Raw genomic sequence first — 23,870 nt, 5'->3', positions numbered from 1 at the left:
AGAAATATCACAGATACTTTCGATTGTACGTCATCAGTGTGTGATCTTCAAGCTTCAGACCAACCAGCAAATATTGGTACTTCCCAAAATGCCAAGACCTCGCCCCCCTTTTGGAGGAAAAAAAGCCAAACATCCTGTTGATGTCACTGCAATCACATGTGTTTGGATTATAATTTTGACACATCTGTGTTCATTTATTTCTTGGTAAATAAACATTTGTTAGTGAGACCTTAATAAATTAAGGTTGATCGCTGGAATGTCCCTTCAGTCTTCCCACGTCTGAGTTGATGAATAACCCAACACAGTAGCTGAATAATGCTTATCTAGACATCTATATTCAGGTAATATAACAAGAGCTGTCATTAAGATCAACTACACAACCGTTCATTAGTTTGAAATCACCTGTTATCTTGATGTTTTTCGTCTTTGTTTTAATGATGGCTAAATGTGTGATCCTCAAACTAAATACTGGTACTTCCCAAAATACCAAGGCCTCGCCGTCTTTTGGAGGAAAGAAAGCCATAGATCCTGTTGATGTCATTGCAATTTTACATGTGTTTACATTATAATTTTGACGTATCTGAATTCATTTCTTAGTGATGGCTTGATAAATTAAGGTTAATGGCTGTCATGTGGCTTCAGTCTTCCCCCGTCTAAGTTGATGAATAATCCAACACAGTAGCTGAATAATGCTTATCTGGACATGTACATTTGATGGTATCAGCAGGTAACATCAGGCTAAGTGTTGTCTGTAAATGAGCAACCCGTTAACAGCTAACTGTTTGATCTGCAGGCTCAGATTCAGTTGGCTAACATCAGTAGTAACTGGCATCATTGAGCCATTTACCTTTGTTACAACATGGCAGGGAAACAAATCAGAGATCAGTGTTTTTGGATTTATCATTGGTGCAACCAGCTACACAACAACTCTTTGGGTTGCTTTATTGATTTAAAACAGTTTCTTAAAAGCAGAATTTTTTTTGATACTTTTATGAGATTCTTTTTTCATGTGTTTAATGTATTGTTCACTGATCTTATGTATTCTTATGGTGGGTTTTATTGGTGCATCATCTGTAACCCATCTGTGGTGTCAGCATGCTTTAGGGTGCATTCAGATGTTTGCACATTTAATGTAGAAATACCTGAAATGTTTGTTGAAATACATACCAACTCTTCTCTTTTATATTCATTAAACAGAGACATCTTGTTACTTTCAGAAATATTGGATTTTATTGACTTTATGTTAAACATATACATAATGAAGCTACATTGTTAAAGGCTTCATGCTGTACATAAATAACATACATATTAATGCAATAGGCAACACAACAACAATATAAGGTAATCACTAAAAACAACTATGTTATGACAGGAAACATGTATCCCTTCCTGTTTGCTGACAGCTTGTTTGCCACACCTGTCATATTTCAATACTGAGCCTTCACACTGGTATTCAGTCTATTCAGTGACGTCTTCTTTGCTGCTGTTTACAACAAGCTCCAACAAATAAAGTATATAAGATGGTAAACTATGACATATTAAATAGTAAAATTACTGCTGTGAACAATATAGCAAATAAAATATTAATATATAATAAAAAGTGATAAATAATCTTTTATATCAGAACGTGCAGATCTGATTTTGATGTGTTCAAAATTTGAAAAACACTAAAGGGAGATACACAAAATACAGTTCAGTGTAAATACTTTACCCTTTCAACTCCAACAATCCACTTAAATTAACCCTTAAGTGACTTCAAAGCTAGAGAAAATATTTGTTTACTACTCTGTGACAATGTCACATATGTTTTCTTGCATCTGCTTCTTCTAACGCTTCATTGAAGCTACATTATTATTCTTATTCTGAGTGAAATATTCAATATAGATAGACTTCATCTAGTGGTCAACATACATTTATCTTGTCCAGGTTGATATCTCTACAATCTTTGGTATGACAAGAATTAACATATTACATGTATACTTAATTAAACAAAGGCTTGTGATGGCCTAGCGGCTGTGGATGGACTCTGGCTGAATCTGAAGCCGGGTCTTGGTGGCCAGGGCTGCCTTGCGGGTCATGGTGGTGCAGCGGGTCAGGATCTCCTCGGTTTTAGGTCTGGGTGGCATCCTGGGAGTGATTGAAGCCGTCTCACTGCCTTTGGAGCTGACAGATACAGAGATGACAGAGCTGGTGTTGGAGCCGCGGCGGTCAGAGAGGCTGAGATCAGGGCTGCTTCTCCCGCTGTTGCTGAAACTGGCCTGGAATGAGGCTGCAGGACTGCCTGAACGGCTCTCTCTTACACTTGAGGATGATTCGCTGCTTGAGGAGGAGCTGGAGAAGCTCATCTCGGTGCTTGTGCTGTCTGAGGTGGGGGCATCCCTCTCCATCTGTGTTTGCGTCCAGGTCTCAGAGAGGACATCCAGAGATCGGGCCTTGTGGAGACGCCGGGCACACTGGGCTCACCTCTGGACCGACCTGTTGAATCCGCTGTGGGCTGTCTTTGTTGTTGCTGGGTCGATGAGGAGCCTGAGTTGCCAGGTTCAGAGTGGAGCTGTGTAGCTTGTGCAGACTGTAAAGGCCGGCCCGTGGGTTGTTGTATGGCTGCAGGTTCATGGAGGCACGTAACCTGCTTTGCCATTGAATCTGAAACAAGGATTGCAAAGAAAAAGGAATTCATTACAAGCCTGCAAAACATCCTCCACCCTAGATGAAGTTTAGGAATTTATTTGATATTTGATACTGCTGCCAGCACTTCAAACTCTTACACTAATAAAACCACCTTTCTCTCTAGGTCGACAAAGGTACGTTTGTCATGTGTTTACATGCAAAGTCAATGCAGGGGCATTGATAAACGCTTCACTACAACCTCTTTTAATGTGTTCCTGATTCCTATCCTTCATTGTTTGTACTGCAGACAGATAAGATTGTGATACCTGATGAACCACCAGCCGTCGTCAGACTTCCTCAGCACCTCCACCACAGAGCCAATGGGCACAGACACCTCGTCATCCTTCTTGGTGTTGTAACTCCTCACGGCACAGTACAGGGCACCTGAAGGTCACAAACAAGGCAACAAGATCAGGAACTGCTGCACAGCTAAAGTCTCTCTTGAGACGTGGTAAAATTAAGTCAAGGGATCAGTTGCATGTTAACTTCCAATGGTTAAATAGCGCTCCCCAGTGTTGGCTGTTTGTAACAACCAGGCTTCACAGTAAAATGCTAAGTATGTGCATGTGGCATGCATTGCTTGGCACAGTGAATGCTGAATGATGTCACAGCTCACACCAGTGCTAGGCTTACAAATGTCCAATTATTCAGTCAGTTCTCACCTGCAAGCTGGAATCCATCATCGCCATCATCATCCTCTGTGTCCCACAGCTCCAGGTAGGGAGCAGGAAACCAAGCCAAACGCTTATCCTCGTTCTCCACCAGCCACCAACCTGGAGAGGAGACAACACAGACTTTCAGTACAACAGAAATGAAAGTGAAGGAAGGTTTTTCTTTCTGATTTTCAGTAAGCGACTGCATGAAAGCTGAAGAACTGACCTGCAGGGTCTTTGATCAGGACATCCAGCTTCTCGTCCACAGCCACCTTAAATGGACGATTCTTGGTGTCCTTTGTAAGCAGCCACACAGCGGTAGGTCTGGGTGACAAGCGGGTGAGTGGCGTTGCCTGCATGCTGGCGAGTCCCTATCACCACCTCCTCCACCTGAGCCATCAGGCAGGTCATCAGACAGCAGGATCATCACGCTGTGCGAGAGAAAAGTCAGTCGTTTAATAATCAAGAACTTCTATCAGCCTCTCACATGATTTGAAGTAATACGCTGACATGATAAGCTACCTGTTCTTGGTGAAGTCTGGCTGCAGGTCATGGTCTTTGGGCATGAAGAACTGTGTGAGCTGTGAGCTCTGAGTCACAGGTTGGTCACATTTCAGCAGTTTGTCACAGTAGCTGTCCAGGAACTTCATGCGTTTGACGGATCGCTTGGATCCTTTCTGCTGGAGGCTGCTCTTCCTGGCCTGCCCTGGATAGAGGAGAGGAAATGACATACTGGTTAACACACTGGCTCTGAAGAAGATGAGCAGAAGAACTATACTTATAAAGCATTTTCTTTAAATGAAAGGATGCTCTAAGGAGACAACACTGTACCCCAGAGAACGAGCAGCTAAATAAACTGTTTTAGTTGGCAGTTCCTCTTATTGCTGGCTGCAAATGCCCAGTTGCTTGTAGGAAACGCATTTAAATAAACCCTGAAACACACAGAGATAATCTTACCTGTGAATTTTGGGATCACTTTGTCGCTTTTCTTGAAAGGGTTCAGGTGAGGGAACATCTTTTTCAGCTGCCTCTGTTTGAAAAAGAAAAAAAATATATTAGTGATTATTCATACAACATAAACAGCACACTGAGCGCTTATTTGGATTTTGTTTTTTGGACTCACATGAAATTTCTTGAAATCCTGGAAGGACCTGTAGACAATCACTTCAGTCTCATCAGACCATAACACAGATATCATGAACATCTGTGGAAACAGAGAAATAAAAAAATCAAGGATCAGGGAGATTCTCTCAAATACAGCAAAGACATTTAACATCTAAAATAAAAATGTCTGAGGTCTTAACTCACCTTGAGCTTTGGTGAGTCCCTGTGGACGGCTCCAATCATGCGGGCACTGATTACAAAGCGCTGTTCACCGACCATGGTGCACCCGTTTGTGTCTCAGCTCTCAGGATGAATGGCTGCTTTCTTGACCTTCAGTCTCCCGTTGACCTGCCTCTGCTGCTCTGCCAGATCAGACAGTCTGCTGCGGTAGATAAAGGCCTCACAAAACGGAGGCGGAGCCTGAGTGAGAAACACCTGAGGGCTGCAGAGAAAAGGATGCACACAGGCAGAGGCAAAGTGAAACAGGTGGGGCTGGATCTCATGTCCTAGGAGTGTCACAGAGATCATGTAGGAGAGCTGTCATTCTTCCCCGAAGAATTTCTGTTCTCTTCCTGTCCAGAATCAAAGCTTCACACAAGAAAGAATTGACTTCTGATCTACTTTTTACATTCTAATTACATAAAATTAAATATTATGTAAGCATGAAAATATTTGGACCAAGTATCCTTTTGATAGACATGTACTGCATTCAAAAATACTTGAATGTGCAGACATGCCAAGTAACACACACACACACACACACACACACACACACTCTGTTTTTTTTTTTTTTTTTTAAAGGGCTGTCATTAAGATAGGCTACACAACCGTTCATTAATTTGAAATTACCTGTTGTATTGATATTTTTCTTCTTTGCTTTAATGATGGCTACTTTAAAAGAAATAAAAAATGTTTAGTTCAGACACCAAAATGGTTTGGCCCCAAAAGAAGACAAAATAAATGGAGTGAAAGCTATATTTAGTCTATGTCCCCACAGTGATGAGAGGGTGGAGTACTCTTGAAACTATTTTCCTCCCAGAAACACTACGATTTTGAATTTGTTTTCCAGTCCAGAAAAGCATATGTGACCCTTGATCATTACTGAACCACAACAGTGCATTTGGATTCGTAATGTTTTCAGAATCTGTTTTTCTTTCAACCCTCTGCAGTCTACTCAGTGGTTTGACTGAATAGGTTTAAACTATGATTTGTCAGTTCAGAATATGTTCAGCTGATGTTCCCTGATCCAATTCCAGCAGTGTTAACACCCTAACCTTCTGTTTCTATTGTGAAGTTTTAAGAATGGCTTTGCTAAAGCTTTTTGATGCTGACCTTGCAGTTGTTGTTTTTTTTTTTCTTACCAATGATGATGAGTTCTTCAAGTCGTATTCAACTGTTGCCCAGAGGGATCTTTGTCTCTTTCAGTTGGGGGAGGGGATGAAATGATACTATGTCAAAAATGTTTTCATACACATACATATGATTACATATTGAGGGTGTTTTCTAATATTATGTAATTGAAATGTTTAAGTAGATTAGAAGACATTTCTTTCCTGTGTGAACCTGTGATTATAGATGGGAAGAGAACAAGAAATATCACAGATACTTTCTACTGTACATCATCAGTGTGTACTTCAAGCTCCAGACCAAACAGCAAAAATTGGTACTTTGCAAAATGCCTCACCCACTTTTGGTGGAAAAAAAGCCAAACACCCTGTTGATGTCACTCACTGCAATCACATGTGTTTAGATTGTAATTTTGAAACATCTGTGTTCATTTATTTCTTGGTCATGGCTTAATAAATCAAGGTTGATTGCTGGAATGTCCCTTCAGTCTTCCCACATCTTAGTTGATGAAATACCCAACACAGTAGCTAGGTGAATAATGCTTATCTGGACAGGTAACATCAGGCTAAGTGTTGTCTATAAATAAGCAACTTGTTAACAGCTAACTGTTTGATCTGCAGGCTCAGATTTAGTGAGCTAACATCAGCTATCCATCAGTAGAAACTGTCACCAGCATCATTTAGCCATTTACCACACTGATAGTGAATATTCATGGATGTTATGTGTCTCAAGTTTCAGTGAAAGCCATGGTTACCCCCTACACAACAGGTTTAGCACTTTTCCGCCCCAAAAGGAGACATGGCGTTGGTTATAGCATGATGCTGGCGTGGTGTATAGCTTGGAGCCAAAGCCCTAGCTGCTGTCTTCTTCCTTTGTTACAACATGGCAGGGAAACAAATCAGAGATCAGTGTTTTTGGATTTATCGTTGGTGCAACCAGCTACACAGCAACTCTTCGGGTTGCTTTATTGATTTAAAACAGTTTCTTAAAAGCAGAAAATTTTTAAATGGTTTTATGAGATTCTTTTTTCATGTGTTTAATGTATTGTTCACTGATCTTATGTATACTTATGGTGGGTTTTATTGGTGCATCATCTGTAACCCATCTGTGGTGTCAGCATGCTTTAGGGTGCATTCAGATGTTTGCACATTTAATGTAGAAATACCTGAAATGTTTGTTGAAATACATACCAACTCTTCTCTTTTATATTCATTAAACAGAGACATCTTGTTACTTTCGGAAAAATTGGATTTTATTGACTTTATGTTAAACATATACATAATGAAGCTACATTGAAAAGCTTCATACTGTACATTAATAACATACATATTAATGCAATAGGCAACACAACAACAATATAAGGTAATCACTAAAAACAACTATGTTATGACAGGAAACATGTATCCCTTCCTGTTTGCTGACAGCTTGTTTGCCACACCTGTCATATTTCAATACTGAGCCTTCACACTGGTATTCAGTCTATTCAGTGACGTCTTCTTTGCTGTTGTTTACAACAAGCTCCAACAAATAAAGTATATAAGATGGTAAACTATAACATATTAAATAGTAAAATTACTGCTGTGAACAATAAAGCAAATAAAATATTAATATATAATAAAAAGTGATAAATAATCTTTTATATCAGAACGTGCAGATCTGATTTTGATGTGTTCAAAATTTGAAAAACACTAAAGGGAGATACACGAAATACAGTTCAGTGTAAATACTTTACCCTTTCAACTCCAACAATCCACTTAAATTTACCCTTAAGTGACTTCAAAGCTAGAGAAAATATTTGTTTACTACTCTGTGACAATGTCACATATGTTTTCTTGCATCTGCTTCTTCTAACGCTTCATTGAAGCTACATTGTTATTCTTATTCTGAGTGAAATATTCAATATAGATAGACTTCATCTAGTGGTCAACATACATTTATCTTGTCCAGGTTGATATCTCTACAATCTTTGGTATGACAAGAATTAACATATTACATGTATACTTAATTAAACAAAGGCTTGTGATGGCCTAGCGGCTGTGGATGGACTCTGGCTGAATCTGAAGCCGGGTCTTGGTGGCCAGGGCTGCCTTGCGGGTCATGGTGGTGCAGCGGGTCAGGATCTCCTCAGTTTTGGGTCTGGGTGGCATCCTGGAAGCGATTGAAGCCGTCTCACTGCCTTTGGAGCTGACAGATACAGAGGTGTCAGAGCTGGTGTTGGAGCCGCGGCGGTCAGAGAGGCTGAGATCAGGGCTGCTTCTCCCGCTGTTGCTGACACTGGCCTGGAATGAGGCTGCAGGACTGCCTGAACGGCTCTCTCTTACACTTGAGGATGATTCGCTGCTTGAGGAGGAGCTGGAGAAGCTCATCTCGGTGCTTGTGCTGTCTGAGGTGGGGGCATCCCTCTCCATCTGTGTTTGCGTCCAGGTCTCAGAGAGGACATCCAGAGATCGGGCCTTGTGGAGACGCCCGGGCACACTGGGCTCACCTCTGGACCGACCTGTTGAATCCCGCTGTGGGCTGTCTTTGTTGTTGCTGGGTCGATGAGGAGCCTGAGTTGCCAGGTTCAGAGTGGAGCTGTGCAGCTTGTGCAGACTGTAAAGGCCGGCCCGTGGGTTGTTGTATGGCTGCAGGTTCATGGAGGGCACGTAACCTGCTTTGCCATTGAATCTGAAACAAGGATTGCAAAGAAAAGGAATTCATTACAAGCCTGCAAAACATCCTCCACCCTAGATGAAGTTTAGGAATTTATTTGATATTTGATACTGCTGCCAGCACTTCAAACTCTTACACTAATAAAACCACCTTTCTCTCTAGGTTGACAAAGGTACGTTTGTCATGTGTTTACATGCAAAGTCAATGCAGGGGCATTGACAAACGCTTCACCACAACCTCTTTTAATGTGCTCCTGATTCCTATCCTCCATTGTTTGTATTGCAGACAGATAAGATTGTGATACCTGATGAACCACCAGCCGTCGTCAGACTTCCTCAGCACCTCCACCACAGAGCCAATGGGCACAGACACCTCGTCATCCTTCTTGGTGTTGTAACTCCTCACGGCACAGTACAGGGCACCTGAAGGTCACAAACAAGGCAACAAGATCAGGAACTGCTGCACAGCTAAAGTCTCTCTTGAGACATGTGGTAAAATTAAGTCAAGGGATCAGTTGCATGTTAACTTCCGATGGTTAAATAGCGCTCCCCAGTGTTGGCTGTTTGTAACAACCAGGCTTCACAGTAAAATGTTAAGTATGTGCATGTGGCATGCATTGCTTGGCACAATGAATGCTGAATGATGTCACAGCTCACACCAGTGCTAGGCTTACAAATGTCCAATTATTCAGTCAGTTCTCACCTGCAAGCTGGAATCCATCATCGCCATCATCATCCTCTGTGTCCCACAGCTCCAGGTAGGGAGCAGGAAACCAAGCCCAACGCTTATCCTCGTTCTCCACCAGCCACCAACCTGGAGAGGAGATACACAGACTTTCAGTACAACAGAAATGAAAGTGAAGGAAGGTTTTTCTTTCTGATTTTCAGTAAGACTGCATGAAAGCTGAAGAACTGACCTGCAGGGTCTTTGATCAGGACATCCAGCTTCGTCCACAGCCACCTTAAATGGACGATTCTTGGTGTCCTTTGTCTCGTAAGCAGCCACACAGCGGTAGGTCTGGGTGACAAACGGGTGAGTGACGTTGCCTGCATGCTGGCGAGTCCTATCACCACCTCCTCCACCTGAGCCATCAGGCAGGTCATCAGACAGCAGGATCATCATGCTGTGCGAGAGAAAAGTCAGTCGTTTAATAATCAAGAACTTCTATCAGCCTCTCACATGATTTGAAGTAACACGCTGACATGATAAGCTACCTGTTCTTGGTGAAGTCTGGCTGCAGGTCATGGTCTTTGGGCATGAAGAACTGTGTGAGCTGTGAGCTCTGAGTCACAGGTTGGTCACATTTCAGCAGTTTGTCACAGTAGCTGTCCAGGAACTTCATGCGTTTGACGGATCGCTTGGATCCTTTCTGCTGGAGGCTGCTCTTCCTGGCCTGCCCTGGATAGAGGAGAGGAAATGACATACTGGTTAACACACTGGCTCTGAAGAAGATGAGCAGAAGAACTATACTTATAAAGCATTTTCTTTAAATGAAAGGATGCTCTAAGGAGATAACACTGTACCCCAGAGAACGAGCAGCTAAATAAACTGTTTTAGTTGGCAGTTCCTCTTATTGCTGGCTGCAAATGCCCAGTTGCTTGTAGGAAACCATTTAAATAAACCCTGAAACACACAGAGATAATCTTACCTGTGAATTTTGGGATCACTTTGTCGCTTTTCTTGAAAGGGTTCATGTGAGGGAACATCTTTTTCAGCTGCCTCTGTTTGAAAAAGAAAAAAAATATATTAGTGATTATTCATACAACATAAACAGCACACTGAGCGCTTATTTGGATTTTGTTTTTTGGACTCACATGAAATTTCTTGAAATCCTGGAAGGACCTGTAGACAATCACTTCAGTCTCATCAGACCATAACACAGATATCATGAACATCTGTGGAAACAGAGAAATAAAAATCAAGGATCAGGAGATTCTCTCAAATACAGCAAAGACATTTAACATCTAAAATAAAAATGTCTGAGGTCTTAACTCACCTTGAGCTTTGGTGAGTCCCTGTGGACGGCTCCAATCATGCGGGCACTGATTACAAAGCGCTGTTCACCGACCATGGTGCACCCGTTTGTGTCTCAGCTCTCAGGATGAATGGCTGCTTTCTTGACCTTCAGTCTCCTGTTGACCTGCCTCTGCTGCTCTGCCAGATCAGACAGTCTGCTGCGGTAGATAAAGGCCTCACAAAACAGAGGCGGAGCCTGAGTGAGAAACACCTGAGGGCTGCAGAGAAAAGGATGCACACAGGCAGAGGCAAAGTGAAACAGGTGGGGCTGGATCTCATGTCCTAGGAGTGTCACAGAGATCATGTAGGAGAGCTGTCATTCTTCCCCGAAGAATTTCTGTTCTCTTCCTGTCCAGAATCAAAGCTTCACACAAGAAAGAATTGACTTCTGATCTACTTTTTACATTCTAATTACATAAAATTAAATACTTTGTAAGCATTAAAATATTTGGACCAAGTATCCTTTTGATAGACATGTACTGCATTCAAAAATACTTGAATGTGCAGACGTGCCAAGTAACACACACACACACACACACACACACACACTCACACACACACACACACTCTGTTTTTTTTTTTTTTAAAGGGCTGTCATTAAGATAGGCTACACAACCGTTCATTAGTTTGAAATTACCTGTTGTATTGATATTTTTCTTCTTTGCTTTAATGATGGCTACTTTAAAAGAAATAAAAAATGTTTAGTTCAGACACCAAAATGGTTTGGCCCCAAAAGAAGACAAAATAAATGGAGTGAAAGCTATATTTAGTCTATGTCCCCACAGTGATGCATGAGAGGGTGGAGTACTCTTGAAACTATTTTCCTCCCAGAAACACTACGATTCTGAATTTGTTTTCCAGTCCAGAAAAGCATACGTGACCCTTGATCATTACTGAACCACAACAGTGCATTTGGATTCGTAATGTTTTCAGAATCTGTTTTTTTCTCAACCCTCTGCAGTCTACTCAGTGGTTTGACTGAATAGGTTTAAACTATGATTTGTCAGTTCAGAATATGTTCAGCTGATGTTCCCTGATCCAATTCCAGCAGTGTTAACCCCCGACTAACCTTCTGTTTCTATTGTGAAGTTTTAAGAATGGCTTTGCTAAAGCTTTTTGATGCTGACCTTGCAGTTGTTGTTTTTTTTTTTCTTACCAATGATGCTGACCTTGCAGTTGTTGTTGTTGTTTTTTTTTCTTACCAATGATGATGATTTCTTCAAGTCGTATTCAACTGTTGCCCAGAGGGATCTTTGTCGGTTTCAGTTGGGGGAGGGGATGAAATGATACTATGTCAAAAATGTTTTCATACACATACATATGATTACATATTGAGGGTGTTTTCCAATATTATGTAATTGAAATGTTTAAGTAGATTAGAAGACATTTCTTTCCTGTGTGAACCTGTGATTATAGATGGGAAGAGAACAAGAAATATCACAGATACTTTCTACTGTACATCATCACTGTGTACTTCAAGCTCCAGACCAAACAGCAAAAATTGGTACTTTGCAAAATGCCAAAGCCTCGCCCACTTTTGGTGGAAAAAAAGCCAAACACCCTGTTGATGTCACTCACTGCAATCACATGTGTTTAGATTGTAATTTTGAAACATCTGTGTTCATTTATTTCTTGGTCATGGCTTAATAAATCAAGGTTGATTGCTGGAATGTCCCTTCAGTCTTCCCACATCTTAGTTGATGAAATACCCAACACAGTAGCTAGGTGAATAATGCTTATCTGGACAGGTAACATCAGGCTAAGTGTTGTCTATAAATAAGCAACTTGTTAACAGCTAACTGTTTGATCTGCAGGCTCAGATTTAGTGAGCTAACATCAGCTATCCATCAGTAGAAACTGTCACCAGCATCATTTAGCCATTTACCACACTGATAGTGAATATTCATGGATGTTATGTGTCTCAAGTTTCAGTGAAAGCCATGGTTACCCCCTACACAACAGGTTTAGCACTTTTCCGCCCCAAAAGGAGACATGGCGTTGGTTATAGCATGATGCTGGCGTGGTGTATAGCTTGGAGCCAAAGCCCTAGCTGCTGTCTTCTTCCTTTGTTACAACATGGCAGGGAAACAAATCAGAGATCAGTGTTTTTGGATTTATCGTTGGTGCAACCAGCTACACAGCAACTCTTCGGGTTGCTTTATTGATTTAAAACAGTTTCTTAAAAGCAGAAAATTTTTAAATGGTTTTATGAGATTCTTTTTTCATGTGTTTAATGTATTGTTCACTGATCTTATGTATACTTATGGTGGGTTTTATTGGTGCATCATCTGTAATCCATCTGTGGTGTCAGCATGCTTTAGGGTGCATTCAGATGTTTGCACATTTAATGTAGAAATACCTGAAATGTTTGTTGAAATACATACCAACTCTTCTCTTTTATATTCATTAAACAGAGACATCTTGTTACTTTCGGAAAAATTGGATTTTATTGACTTTATGTTAAACATATACATAATGAAGCTACATTGAAAAGCTTCATACTGTACATTAATAACATACATATTAATGCAATAGGCAACACAACAACAATATAAGGTAATCACTAAAAACAACTATGTTATGACAGGAAACATGTATCCCTTCCTGTTTGCTGACAGCTTGTTTGCCACACCTGTCATATTTCAATACTGAGCCTTCACACTGGTATTCAGTCTATTCAGTGACGTCTTCTTTGCTGCTGCTGCTGTTGCTGCTGCTGCTGGAGGCCATACGTTTATTTCCATTAGGAGAAACTATTTAAATAAAGTATATATGATGGTAAACTATAACATATTAAATAGTAAAATTAATGCTGTGAACAATAAAGCAAATAAAATATTAGTATTTAATGAAAAGTGATAAATAATCTTTTATATCAGAACGTGCAGATCTGATTTTGATGTGTTCAAAATTTGAAAAACACTAAAGGGAGATACACGAAATACAGTTCAGTGTAAATACTTTACCCTTTCAACTCCAACAATCCACTTAAATTTACCCTTAAGTGACTTCAAAGCTAGAGAAAATATTTGTTTACTACTCTGTGACAATGTCACATATGTTTTCTTGCATCTGCTTCTTCTAACGCTTCATTGAAGCTACATTATTATTCTTATTCTGAGTGAAATATTCAATATAGATAGACTTCATCGAGTGGTCATCATACATTTATCTTGTCCAGGTTGATATCTCTACAATCTTTGGTATGACAAGAATTAACATGTTACATGTATACTAAAACAAAGGCTTGTGATGGCCTAGCGGCTGTGGATGGACTCTGGCTGAATCTGAAGCCGGGTCTTGGTGGCCAGGGCTGCCTTGCGGGTCATGGTGGTGCAGCGGGTCAGGATCTCCTCGGTTTTGGGTCTGGGTGGCATCCTGGGAGCGATTGAAGCCGTCTCACTGCCTTTGGAGCTGACAGATACAGAGGTGTCAGAGCTGGTGTTGGAGCCGCGGCGGTCAGAGAGGCTGAGATCAGGGCTGCTTCTCCCGCTGTTGCTGACACTGGCCTGGAATGAGGCTGCAGGACTGCCTGAACGGCTCTCTCTTACACTTGAGGATGATTCGCTGCTTGAGGAGGAGCTGGAGAAGCTCATCTCGGTGCTTGTGCTGTCTGAGGTGGGGGCATCCCTCTCCATCTGTGTTTGCGTCCAGGTCTCAGAGAGGACATCCAGAGATCGGGCCTTGTGGAGACGCCCGGGCACACTGGGCTCACCTCTGGACCAACTTGCTGAATCCCGCTGTGGGCTGTCTTCGTTGTTGCTGGGTCGATGAGGAGCCTGAGTTGCCAGGTTCAGAGTGGAGCTGTGCAGCTTGTGCAGACTGTAAAGGCCGGCCCGTGGGTTGTTGTATGGCTGCAGGTTCATGGAGGGCACGTAACCTGCTTTGCCATTGAATCTGAAACAAGGATTGCAAAGAAAAAGGAATTCATTACAAGCCTGCAAAACATCCTCCACCCTAGATGAAGTTTAGGAATTTATTTGATATTTGATACTGCTGCCAGCACTTCAAACTCTTACACTAATAAAACCACCTTTCTCTCTAGGTTGACAAAGGTACGTTTGTCATGTGTTTACATGCAAAGTCAATGCAGGGGCATTGACAAACGCTTCACTACAACCTCTTTTAATGTGTTCCTGATTCCTATCCTCCATTGTTTGCATTGCAGACAGATAAGATTGTGATACCTGATGAACCACCAGCCGTCGTCAGACTTCCTCAGCACCTCCACCACAGAGCCAATGGGCACAGACACCTCGTCATCCTTCTTGGTGTTGTAACTCCTCACGGCACAGTACAGGGCACCTGAAGGTCACAAACAAGGCAACAAGATCAGGAACTGCTGCACAGCTAAAGTCTCTCTTGAGACGTGGTAAAATTAAGTCAAGGGATCAGTTGCATGTTAACTTCCAATGGTTAAATAGCGCTCCCCAGTGTTGGCTGTTTGTAACAACCAGGCTTCACAGTAAAATGCTAAGTATGTGCATGTGGCATGCATTGCTTGGCACAGTGAATGCTGAATGATGTCACAGCTCACACCAGTGCTAGGCTTACAAATGTCCAATTATTCAGTCAGTTCTCACCTGCAAGCTGGAATCCATCATCGCCATCATCATCCTCTGTGTCCCACAGCTCCAGGTAGGGAGCAGGAAACCAAGCCAAACGCTTATCCTCGTTCTCCACCAGCCACCAACCTGGAGAGGAGATAACACAGACTTTCAGTACAACAGAAATGAAAGTGAAGGAAGGTTTTTCTTTCTGATTTTCAGTAAGCGACTGCATGAAAGCTGAAGAACTGACCTGCAGGGTCTTTGATCAGGACATCCAGCTTCTCGTCCACAGCCACCTTAAATGGACGATTCTTGGTGTCCTTTGTCTCGTAAGCAGCCACACAGCGGTAGGTCTGGGTGACAAACGGGTGAGTGACGTTGCCTGCATGCTGGCGAGTCCCATCACCACCTCCTCCACCTGAGCCATCAGGCAGGTCATCAGACAGCAGGATCATCACGCTGTGCGAGAGAAAAGTCAGTCGTTTAATAATCAAGAACTTCTATCAGCCTCTCACATGATTTGAAGTAATACGCTGACATGATAAGCTACCTGTTCTTGGTGAAGTCTGGCTGCAGGTCATGGTCTTTGGGCATGAAGAACTGTGTGAGCTGTGAGCTCTGAGTCACAGGTTGGTCACATTTCAGTAGTTTGTCACAGTAGCTGTCCAGGAACTTCATGCGTTTGACGGATCGCTTGGATCCTTTCTGCTGGAGGCTGCTCTTCCTGGCCTGCCCTGGATAGAGGAGAGGAAATGACATACTGGTTAACACACTGGCTCTGAAGAAGATGAGCAGAAGAACTATACTTATAAAGCATTTTCTTTAAATGAAAGGATGCTCTAAGGAGATAACACTGTACCCCAGAGAATGAGCAGCTAAATAAACTGTTTTAGTTGGCAGTTCCTCTTATTGCTGGCTGCAAATGCCCAGTTGCTTGTAGGAAACCATTTAAATAAACCCTGAAACACACAGAGATAATCTTACCTGTGAATTTTGGGATCACTTTGTCGCTTTTCTTGAAAGGGTTCATGTGAGGGAACATCTTTTTCAGCTGCCTCTGTTTGTAAAAGAAAAAATATATTAGTGATTATTCATACAACATAAACAGCACACTGAGCGCTTATTTGGATTTTGTTTTTTGGACTCACATGAAATTTCTTGAAATCCTGGAAGGACCTGTAGACAATCACTTCAGTCTCATCAGACCATAACACAGATATCATGAACATCTGTGGAAACAGAGAAATAAAAATCAAGGATCAGGAGATTCTCTCAAATACAGCAAAGACATTTAACATCTAAAATAAAAATGTCTGAGGTCTTAACTCACCTTGAGCTTTGGTGAGTCCCTGTGGACGGCTCCAATCATGCGGGCACTGATTACAAAGCGCTGTTCACCGACCATGGTGCACTCGTTTGTGTCTCAGCTCTCAGGATGAATGGCTGCTTTCTTGACCTTCAGTCTCCCGTTGACCTGCCTCTGCTGCTCTGCCAGATCAGACAGTCTGCTGCGGTAGATAAAGGCCTCACAAAACAGAGGCGGAGCCTGAGTGAGAAACACCTGAGGGCTGCAGAGAAAAGGATGCACACAGGCAGAGGCAAAGTGAAACAGGTGGGGCTGGATCTCATGTCCTAGGAGTGTCACAGAGATCATGTAGGAGAGCTGTCATTCTTCCCCGAAGAATTTCTGTTCTCTTCCTGTCCAGAATCAAAGCTTCACACAAGAAAGAATTGACTTCTGATCTACTTTTTACATTCTAATTACATAAAATTAAATACTTTGTAAGCATTAAAATATTTGGACCAAGTATCCTTTTGATAGACATGTACTGCATTCAAAAATACTTGAATGTGCAGACGTGCCAAGTAACACACACACACACACACACACACACACACACACACACACACACACACACTCTGTTTTTTTTTTTTTTTAAAGGGCTGTCATTAAGATAGGCTACACAACCGTTCATTAGTTTGAAATTACCTGTTGTATTGATATTTTTCTTCTTTGCTTTAATGATGGCTACTGTAAAAGAAATAAAAAATGTTTAGTTCAGACACCAAAATGGTTTGGCCCCAAAAGAAGACAAAATAAATGGAGTGAAAGCTATATTTAGTCTATGTCCCCACAGTGATGCATGAGAGGGTGGAGTACTCTTGAAACTATTTTCCTGCCAGGAACACTACGATTCTGAATTTGTTTTCCAGTCCAGAAAAGCATACGTGACCCTTGATCATTACTGAACCACAACAGTGCATTTGGATTCGTAATGTTTTCAGAATCTGTTTTTCTCTCAACCCTCTGCAGTCTACTCAGTGGTTTGACTGAATAGGTTTAAACTATGATTTGTCAGTTCAGAATATGTTCAGCTGATGTTCCCTGATCCAATTCCAGCAGTGTTAACCCCCGACTAACCTTCTGTTTCTATTGTGAAGTTTTAAGAATGGCTTTGCTAAAGCTTTTTGATGCTGACCTTGCAGTTGTTGTTTTTTTTTTTCTTACCAATGATGATGAGTTCTTCAAGTCGTATTCAACTGTTGCCCAGAGGGATCTTTGTCGGTTTCAGTTGGGGGAGGGGATGAAATGATACTATGTCAAAAATGTTTTCATACACATACATATGATTACATATTGAGGGTGTTTTCTAATATTATGTAATTGAAATGTTTAAGTAGATTAGAAGACATTTCTTTCCTGTGTGAACCTGTGATTATAGATGGGAAGAGAACAAGAAATATCACAGATACTTTCTACTGTACATCATCAGTGTGTACTTCAAGCTCCAGACCAAACAGCAAAAATTGGTACTTTGCAAAATGCCTCACCCACTTTTGGTGGAAAAAAAAGCCAAACACCCTGTTGATGTCACTCACTGCAATCACATGTGTTTAGATTGTAATTTTGAAACATCTGTGTTCATTTATTTCTTGGTCATGGCTTAATAAATCAAGGTTGATTGCTGGAATGTCCCTTCAGTCTTCCCACATCTTAGTTGATGAAATACCCAACACAGTAGCTAGGTGAATAATGCTTATCTGGACAGGTAACATCAGGCTAAGTGTTGTCTATAAATAAGCAACTTGTTAACAGCTAACTGTTTGATCTGCAGGCTCAGATTTAGTGAGCTAACATCAGCTATCCATCAGTAGAAACTGTCACCAGCATCATTTAGCCATTTACCACACTGATAGTGAATATTCATGGATGTTATGTGTCTCAAGTTTCAGTGAAAGCCATGGTTACCCCCTACACAACAGGTTTAGCACTTTTCCGCCCCAAAAGGAGACATGGCGTTGGTTATAGCATGATGCTGGCGTGGTGTATAGCTTGGAGCCAAAGCCCTAGCTGCTGTCTTCTTCCTTTGTTACAACATGGCAGAAACAAATCAGAGATCAGTGTTTTTGGATTTATCGTTGGTGCAACCAGCTACACAGCAACTCTTCGGGTTGCTTTATTGATTTAAAACAGTTTCTTAAAAGCAGAAAATTTTTAAATGGTTTTATGAGATTCTTTTTTCATGTGTTTAATGTATTGTTCACTGACCCTATGTATTCTTATGGTGGGTTTTATTGGTGCATCATCTGTAATCCATCTGTGGTGTCAGCATGCTTTAGGGTGCATTCAGATGTTTGCACATTTAATGTAGAAATACCTGAAATGTTTGTTGAAATACATACCAACTCTTCTCTTTTATATTCATTAAACAGAGACATCTTGTTACTTTCGGAAAAATTGGATTTTATTGACTTTATGTTAAACATATACATAATGAAGCTACATTGAAAAGCTTCATACTGTACATTAATAACATACATATTAATGCAATAGGCAACACAACAACAATATAAGGTAATCACTAAAAACAACTATGTTATGACAGGAAACATGTATCCCTTCCTGTTTGCTGACAGCTTGTTTGCCACACCTGTCATATTTCAATACTGAGCCTTCACACTGGTATTCAGTCTATTCAGTGACGTCTTCTTTGCTGCTGCTGCTGTTGCTGCTGCTGGAGGCCATACGTTTATTTCCATTAGGAGAAACTATTTAAATAAAGTATATATGATGGTAAACTATAACATATTAAATAGTAAAATTAATGCTGTGAACAATAAAGCAAATAAAATATTAGTATTTAATGAAAAGTGATAAATAATCTTTTATATCAGAACGTGCAGATCTGATTTTGATGTGTTCAAAATTTGAAAAACACTAAAGGGAGATACACGAAATACAGTTCAGTGTAAATACTTTACCCTTTCAACTCCAACAATCCACTTAAATTTACCCTTAAGTGACTTCAAAGCTAGAGAAAATATTTGTTTACTACTCTGTGACAATGTCACATATGTTTTCTTGCATCTCCTTCTTCTAACGCTTCATTGAAGCTACATTATTATTCTTATTCTGAGTGAAATATTCAATATAGATAGACTTTATCGAGTGGTCATCATACATTTATCTTGTCCAGGTTGATATCTCTACAATCTTTGGTATGACAAGAATTAACATGTTACATGTATACTTAATAAAACAAAGGCTTGTGATGGCCTAGCGGCTGTGGATGGGCTCTGGCTGAATCTGAAGCCGGGTCTTGGTGGCCAGGGCTGCCTTGCGGGTCATGGTGGTGCAGCGGGTCAGGATCTCCTCGGTTTTGGGTCTGGGTGGCACCCTGGGAGCGACTGAAGCCGTCTCACTGCCTTTGGAGCTGACAGATACAGAGGTGTCAGAGCTGGTGTTGGAGCCGCGGCGGTCAGAGAGGCTGAGATCAGGGCTGCTTCTCCCGCTGTTGCTGACACTAGCCTGGAATGAGGCTGCAGGACTGCCTGAACGGCTCTCTCTTACACTTGAGGATGATTCGCTGCTTGAGGAGGAGCTGGAGAAGCTCATCTCAGTGCTTGTGCTGTCTGAGGTGGGGGCATCCCTCTCCATCTGTGTTTGGGTCCAGGTCTCAGAGAGGACATCCAGAGATCGGGCCTTGTGGAGACGCCTGGGCACACTGGGTTCACCTCTGGACCGACCTGCTGAATCCTGCTGTGGGCCGTCTTCGTTGTTGCTGGGTCGACGAGGAGCCTGAGTTGCCAGGTTCAGAGTGGAGCTGTGCAGCTTGTGCAGACTGTAAAGGCCGGCCCGTGGGTTGTTGTATGGCTGCAGGTTCATGGAGGGCACGTAACCTGCTTTGCCATTGAATCTGAAACAAGGATTGCAAAGAAAAAGGAATTCATTACAAGCCTACAAAACATCCTCCACCCTAGATGAAGTTTAGGAATTTATTTGACATTTGATACTGCTGCCAGCACTTCAAACTCTTACACTAATAAAACCACCTTTCTCTCTAGGTTGACAAAGGTACGTTTGTCATGTGTTTACATGCAAAGTCAATGCAGGGGCATTGACAAACGCTTCACCACAACCTCTTTTAATGTGTTCCTGATTCCTATCCTCCATTGTTTGCATTGCAGACAGATAAGATTGTGATACCTGATGAACCACCAGCCGTCGTCAGACTTCCTCAGCACCTCCACCACAGAGCCAATGGGCACAGACACCTCGTCATCCTTCTTGGTGTTGTAACTCCTCACGGCACAGTACAGGGCACCTGAAGGTCACAAACAAGGCAACAAGATCAGGAACTGCTGCACAGCTAAAGTCTCTCTTGAGACATGTGGTAAAATTAAGTCAAGGGATCAGTTGCATGTTAACTTCCGATGGTTAAATAGCGCTCCCCAGTGTTGGCTGTTTGTAACAACCAGGCTTCACAGTAAAATGCTAAGTATGTGCATGTGGCATGCATTGCTTGGCACAGTGAATGCTGAATGATGTCACAGCTCACACCAGTGCTAGGCTTACAAATGTCCAATTATTCAGTCAGTTCTCACCTGCAAGCTGGAATCCATCATCGCCATCATCATCCTCTGTGTCCCACAGCTCCAGGTAGGGAGCAGGAAACCAAGCCAAACGCTTATCCTCGTTCTCCACCAGCCACCAACCTGGAGAGGAGATAACACAGACTTTCAGTACAACAGAAATGAAAGTGAAGGAAGGTTTTTCTTTCTGATTTTCAGTAAGCGACTGCATGAAAGCTGAAGAACTGACCTGCAGGGTCTTTGATCAGGACATCCAGCTTCTCATCCACAGCCACCTTAAATGGACGATTCTTGGTGTCCTTTGTCTCGTAAGCAGCCACACAGCGGTAGGTCTGGGTGACAAACGGGTGAGTGACGTTGCCTGCATGCTGGCGAGTCCCATCACCACCTCCTCCACCTGAGCCATCAGGCAGGTCATCAGACAGCAGGATCATGATGCTGTGAGAGAGAAGTCAGTCGTTTAATAACCAAGAACTTCTATCGGCCTCTCACATGGTTTGAAGTAATACGCTGACACGACAAGCTACCTGTTCTTGGTGAAGTCTGGCTGCAGGTCATGGTCTTTGGGCATGAAGAACTGTGTGAGCTGTGAGCTCTGAGTCACAGGTTGGTCACATTTCAGCAGTTTGTCACAGTAGCTGTCCAGGAACTTCATGCGTTTGACGGATCGCTTGGATCCTTTCTGCTGGAGGCTGCTCTTCCTGGCCTGCCCTGGATAGAGGAGAGGAAATGACATACTGGTTAACACACTGGCTCTGAAGAAGATGAGCAGAAGAACTATACTTATAAAGCATTTTCTTTAAATGAAAGGATGCTCTAAGGAGATAACACTGTACCCCAGAGAACGAGCAGCTAAATAAACTGTTTTAGTTGGCAGTTCCTCTTATTGCTGGCTGCAAATGCCCAGTTGCTTGTAGGAAACCATTTAAATAAACCCTGAAACACACAGAGATAATCTTACCTGTGAATTTTGGGATCACTTTGTCGCTTTTCTTGAAAGGGTTCAGGTGAGGGAATCTCTTTTTCAGCTGCCTCTGTTTGGAAAAGAAAAAAAATATATTAGTGATTATTCATACAACATAAACAGCACACTGAGCGCTTATTTGGATTTTGTTTTTTGGACTCACATGAAATTTCTTGAAATCCTGGAAGGACCTGTAGACAATCACTTCAGTCTCATCAGACCATAACACAGATATCATGAACATCTGTGGAAACAGAGAAATAAAAAATCAATGAAGAGAGAAATATTCTAAAGTACAGCAAAGATATTTAACATCTAAAATAAAAATGTCTGAGGTCTTAACTCACCTTGAGCTTTGGTGAGTCCCTGTGGACGGCTCCAATCATGCGGGCACTGATTACAAAGCGCTGTTCACCGACCATAGTGCACCCGTTTGTGTCTCAGCTCTCAGGATGAATGGCTGCTTTCTTGACCTTCAGTCTCCCGTTGACCTGCCTCTGCTGCTCTGCCAGATCAGACAGTCTGCTGTGGTAGATATAGGCCTCACAAAACGGAGGTGGAGCCTGAGTGAGAAACACCTGAGGGCTGCAGAGAAAAGGATGCACACAGGCAGAGGCAAGGTGAAACAGGTGGGGCTGGATCTCATGTCAGATGAGCATCACAGAGATCATGTAGGAGAGCTGTCATTCTTCCCAGAAGAATTTCTGTTCTCTTCCTGTCCAGAATCAAAGCTTCACACAAGAAAGAATTGACTTCTGACCTACATTTTACAATTCAGTTACATGATATTGAATATTATGTAAGTATGAAAATATTTGGACCATCCTTTTGATAGACATGGCAGGCTGAAAAGCTCCTTGAGGTAAATTGTTGATACTGGGCGATATAAAAATGAGAAATAAAACTGACTCGACTTGAACTTAAAAGAACCCTCTATTCTCTGTTCATGGTGTAAACATCAGTAAAAGAAACACATTAAGTAAATTCTGAATCCCTTCCTGCACCCTTTAGCTGTAAGGATGCAGCTTTGTGTTTGTGTTGAACTCTGCTTTTCTTTCACAAAACATTCACACCATTCAGTGCTGACAGGCGAGTACAGGGCTGGTCATGTGTTAATGATGTTGATGCATCACTGTGAATTAAAATCAAAAACATTTTGGGGAGTTTTGGGCAAAATATCTTTAAAGAAGCAGTAGGTGAGACTGAGAGTATTTTCTCCTGAAAGCTGCACAAAGCCAGTTTTAAAAAAGATAGGAAAATATGAATCAGTGTGTTTTCATGAGCTAAGCTAATCTATGAATACTTTCATTTCTGCTTCCAATCAAATTTATGTGTGTGTTATGCCTGGATTAGTTTGAACAGGATAGGAACATATTTCTACAGAAACTAGCCTGTATAATGCCTTCATTATGTACAAATTGGATATTAAAGAGCTGACCTTTAACACATGCAGTCAACCATGTATTTCTTCATGTTCTAATGAAAAGATTAGTGACTATGACCGTGTTAGACGTGCTTACTTAAGATAACCAGTTATTCTGGGAAAATACTGTTCATATTTTATCGCAACACCCAACCAGATACACCCCTATCAGTGTTTCTTTAGAGGCCCCAACCCCTAAATTAACAAACACGCATCACCAAGGCAACAACAGTGGGCTAGCTGATCCAAAGGGCAATATGGTGAAATCCAGAGCAGCTGCTGCCCGAGTCAGCCTCAAAATGTAACACTACACAGGCGAAGACGTGTAACTCCAAAGCAAAGACTGTAAGGTCTGGCATAGCAAGTAAAATGTTTTTATACCAAGTCGGCATGGTAATATCTTTGATATTATTTAATTCTCATTTCGACTGTGGTGTAGTGCCATTCCTTGTGGGCAAAGACATTGAAAGACACACAATGACCAGCTGACAAAGGAGATATTTGCAGAATTTGATGAAGAGTGTTGTATTGGAATCATTGACTGCACCTTTAAAGAAATCACATTCATATTTGAAAAGGCAAAAAAAAGGCTCCCCCATCAATAGTAAGTCTAATTATAG

General features: G+C 41.7%; 2 protein-coding genes and 2 pseudogenes across 2 annotated transcripts; all 4 read right to left on the bottom strand.

Moving 5' to 3' along the window:
- Positions 1 to 1,204: 1,204 nt before the first annotated feature.
- On the bottom strand, positions 1,205 to 4,773 carry LOC125880286 (putative neutrophil cytosol factor 1C; annotated as a pseudogene).
- Positions 4,774 to 6,998: 2,225 nt separating this feature from the next.
- On the bottom strand, positions 6,999 to 10,587 carry LOC125880287 (NADPH oxidase organizer 1-like; annotated as a pseudogene).
- Positions 10,588 to 13,682: 3,095 nt separating this feature from the next.
- On the bottom strand, positions 13,683 to 16,467 carry LOC125880283 (NADPH oxidase organizer 1-like). The gene is made up of 8 exons (XM_049562587.1): positions 16,320 to 16,467; positions 16,138 to 16,218; positions 15,974 to 16,046; positions 15,540 to 15,723; positions 15,240 to 15,448; positions 15,023 to 15,133; positions 14,627 to 14,744; positions 13,683 to 14,336 (listed from the first exon to the last, which is right to left on the bottom strand). Exons 1-8 carry the CDS (start codon positions 16,392 to 16,394, stop codon positions 13,697 to 13,699), a joined length of 1,491 nt encoding a protein of 496 aa, XP_049418544.1. The 5' UTR covers positions 16,395 to 16,467; the 3' UTR covers positions 13,683 to 13,696.
- Positions 16,468 to 18,710: 2,243 nt separating this feature from the next.
- On the bottom strand, positions 18,711 to 22,340 carry LOC125880285 (NADPH oxidase organizer 1-like). The gene is made up of 8 exons (XM_049562588.1): positions 22,175 to 22,340; positions 21,991 to 22,071; positions 21,825 to 21,897; positions 21,391 to 21,574; positions 21,093 to 21,301; positions 20,876 to 20,986; positions 20,478 to 20,595; positions 18,711 to 20,187 (listed from the first exon to the last, which is right to left on the bottom strand). Exons 1-8 carry the CDS (start codon positions 22,247 to 22,249, stop codon positions 19,548 to 19,550), a joined length of 1,491 nt encoding a protein of 496 aa, XP_049418545.1. The 5' UTR covers positions 22,250 to 22,340; the 3' UTR covers positions 18,711 to 19,547.
- Positions 22,341 to 23,870: the final 1,530 nt, after the last annotated feature.

The sequence above is a fragment of the Epinephelus fuscoguttatus genome, linkage group LG20, assembly GCF_011397635.1.
Source record: "Epinephelus fuscoguttatus linkage group LG20, E.fuscoguttatus.final_Chr_v1".
Lineage (NCBI taxonomy): Eukaryota > Metazoa > Chordata > Actinopteri > Perciformes > Serranidae > Epinephelus > Epinephelus fuscoguttatus.
This window is presented reverse-complemented; position numbering and strand designations above follow the sequence as displayed.

Coding starts and splice junctions, on each gene's coding strand:
- LOC125880283 (XM_049562587.1), bottom strand. CDS start 16,394: ATGGTCGGTGAACAGCGCTTTGTAATCAGTGCCCGCATGATTGGAGCC. Junction 15,449..15,539: donor CCAGACTTCACCAAGAACAG/GTAGCTTATCAT, acceptor TCTCTCGCACAG/CGTGATGATCCTGCTGTCTG. Junction 15,134..15,239: donor CCTGATCAAAGACCCTGCAG/GTCAGTTCTTCA, acceptor TCTCCTCTCCAG/GTTGGTGGCTGGTGGAGAAC.
- LOC125880285 (XM_049562588.1), bottom strand. CDS start 22,249: ATGGTCGGTGAACAGCGCTTTGTAATCAGTGCCCGCATGATTGGAGCC. Junction 21,302..21,390: donor CCAGACTTCACCAAGAACAG/GTAGCTTGTCGT, acceptor TCTCTCTCACAG/CATCATGATCCTGCTGTCTG. Junction 20,596..20,875: donor TGATGGATTCCAGCTTGCAG/GTGAGAACTGAC, acceptor TGTGACCTTCAG/GTGCCCTGTACTGTGCCGTG.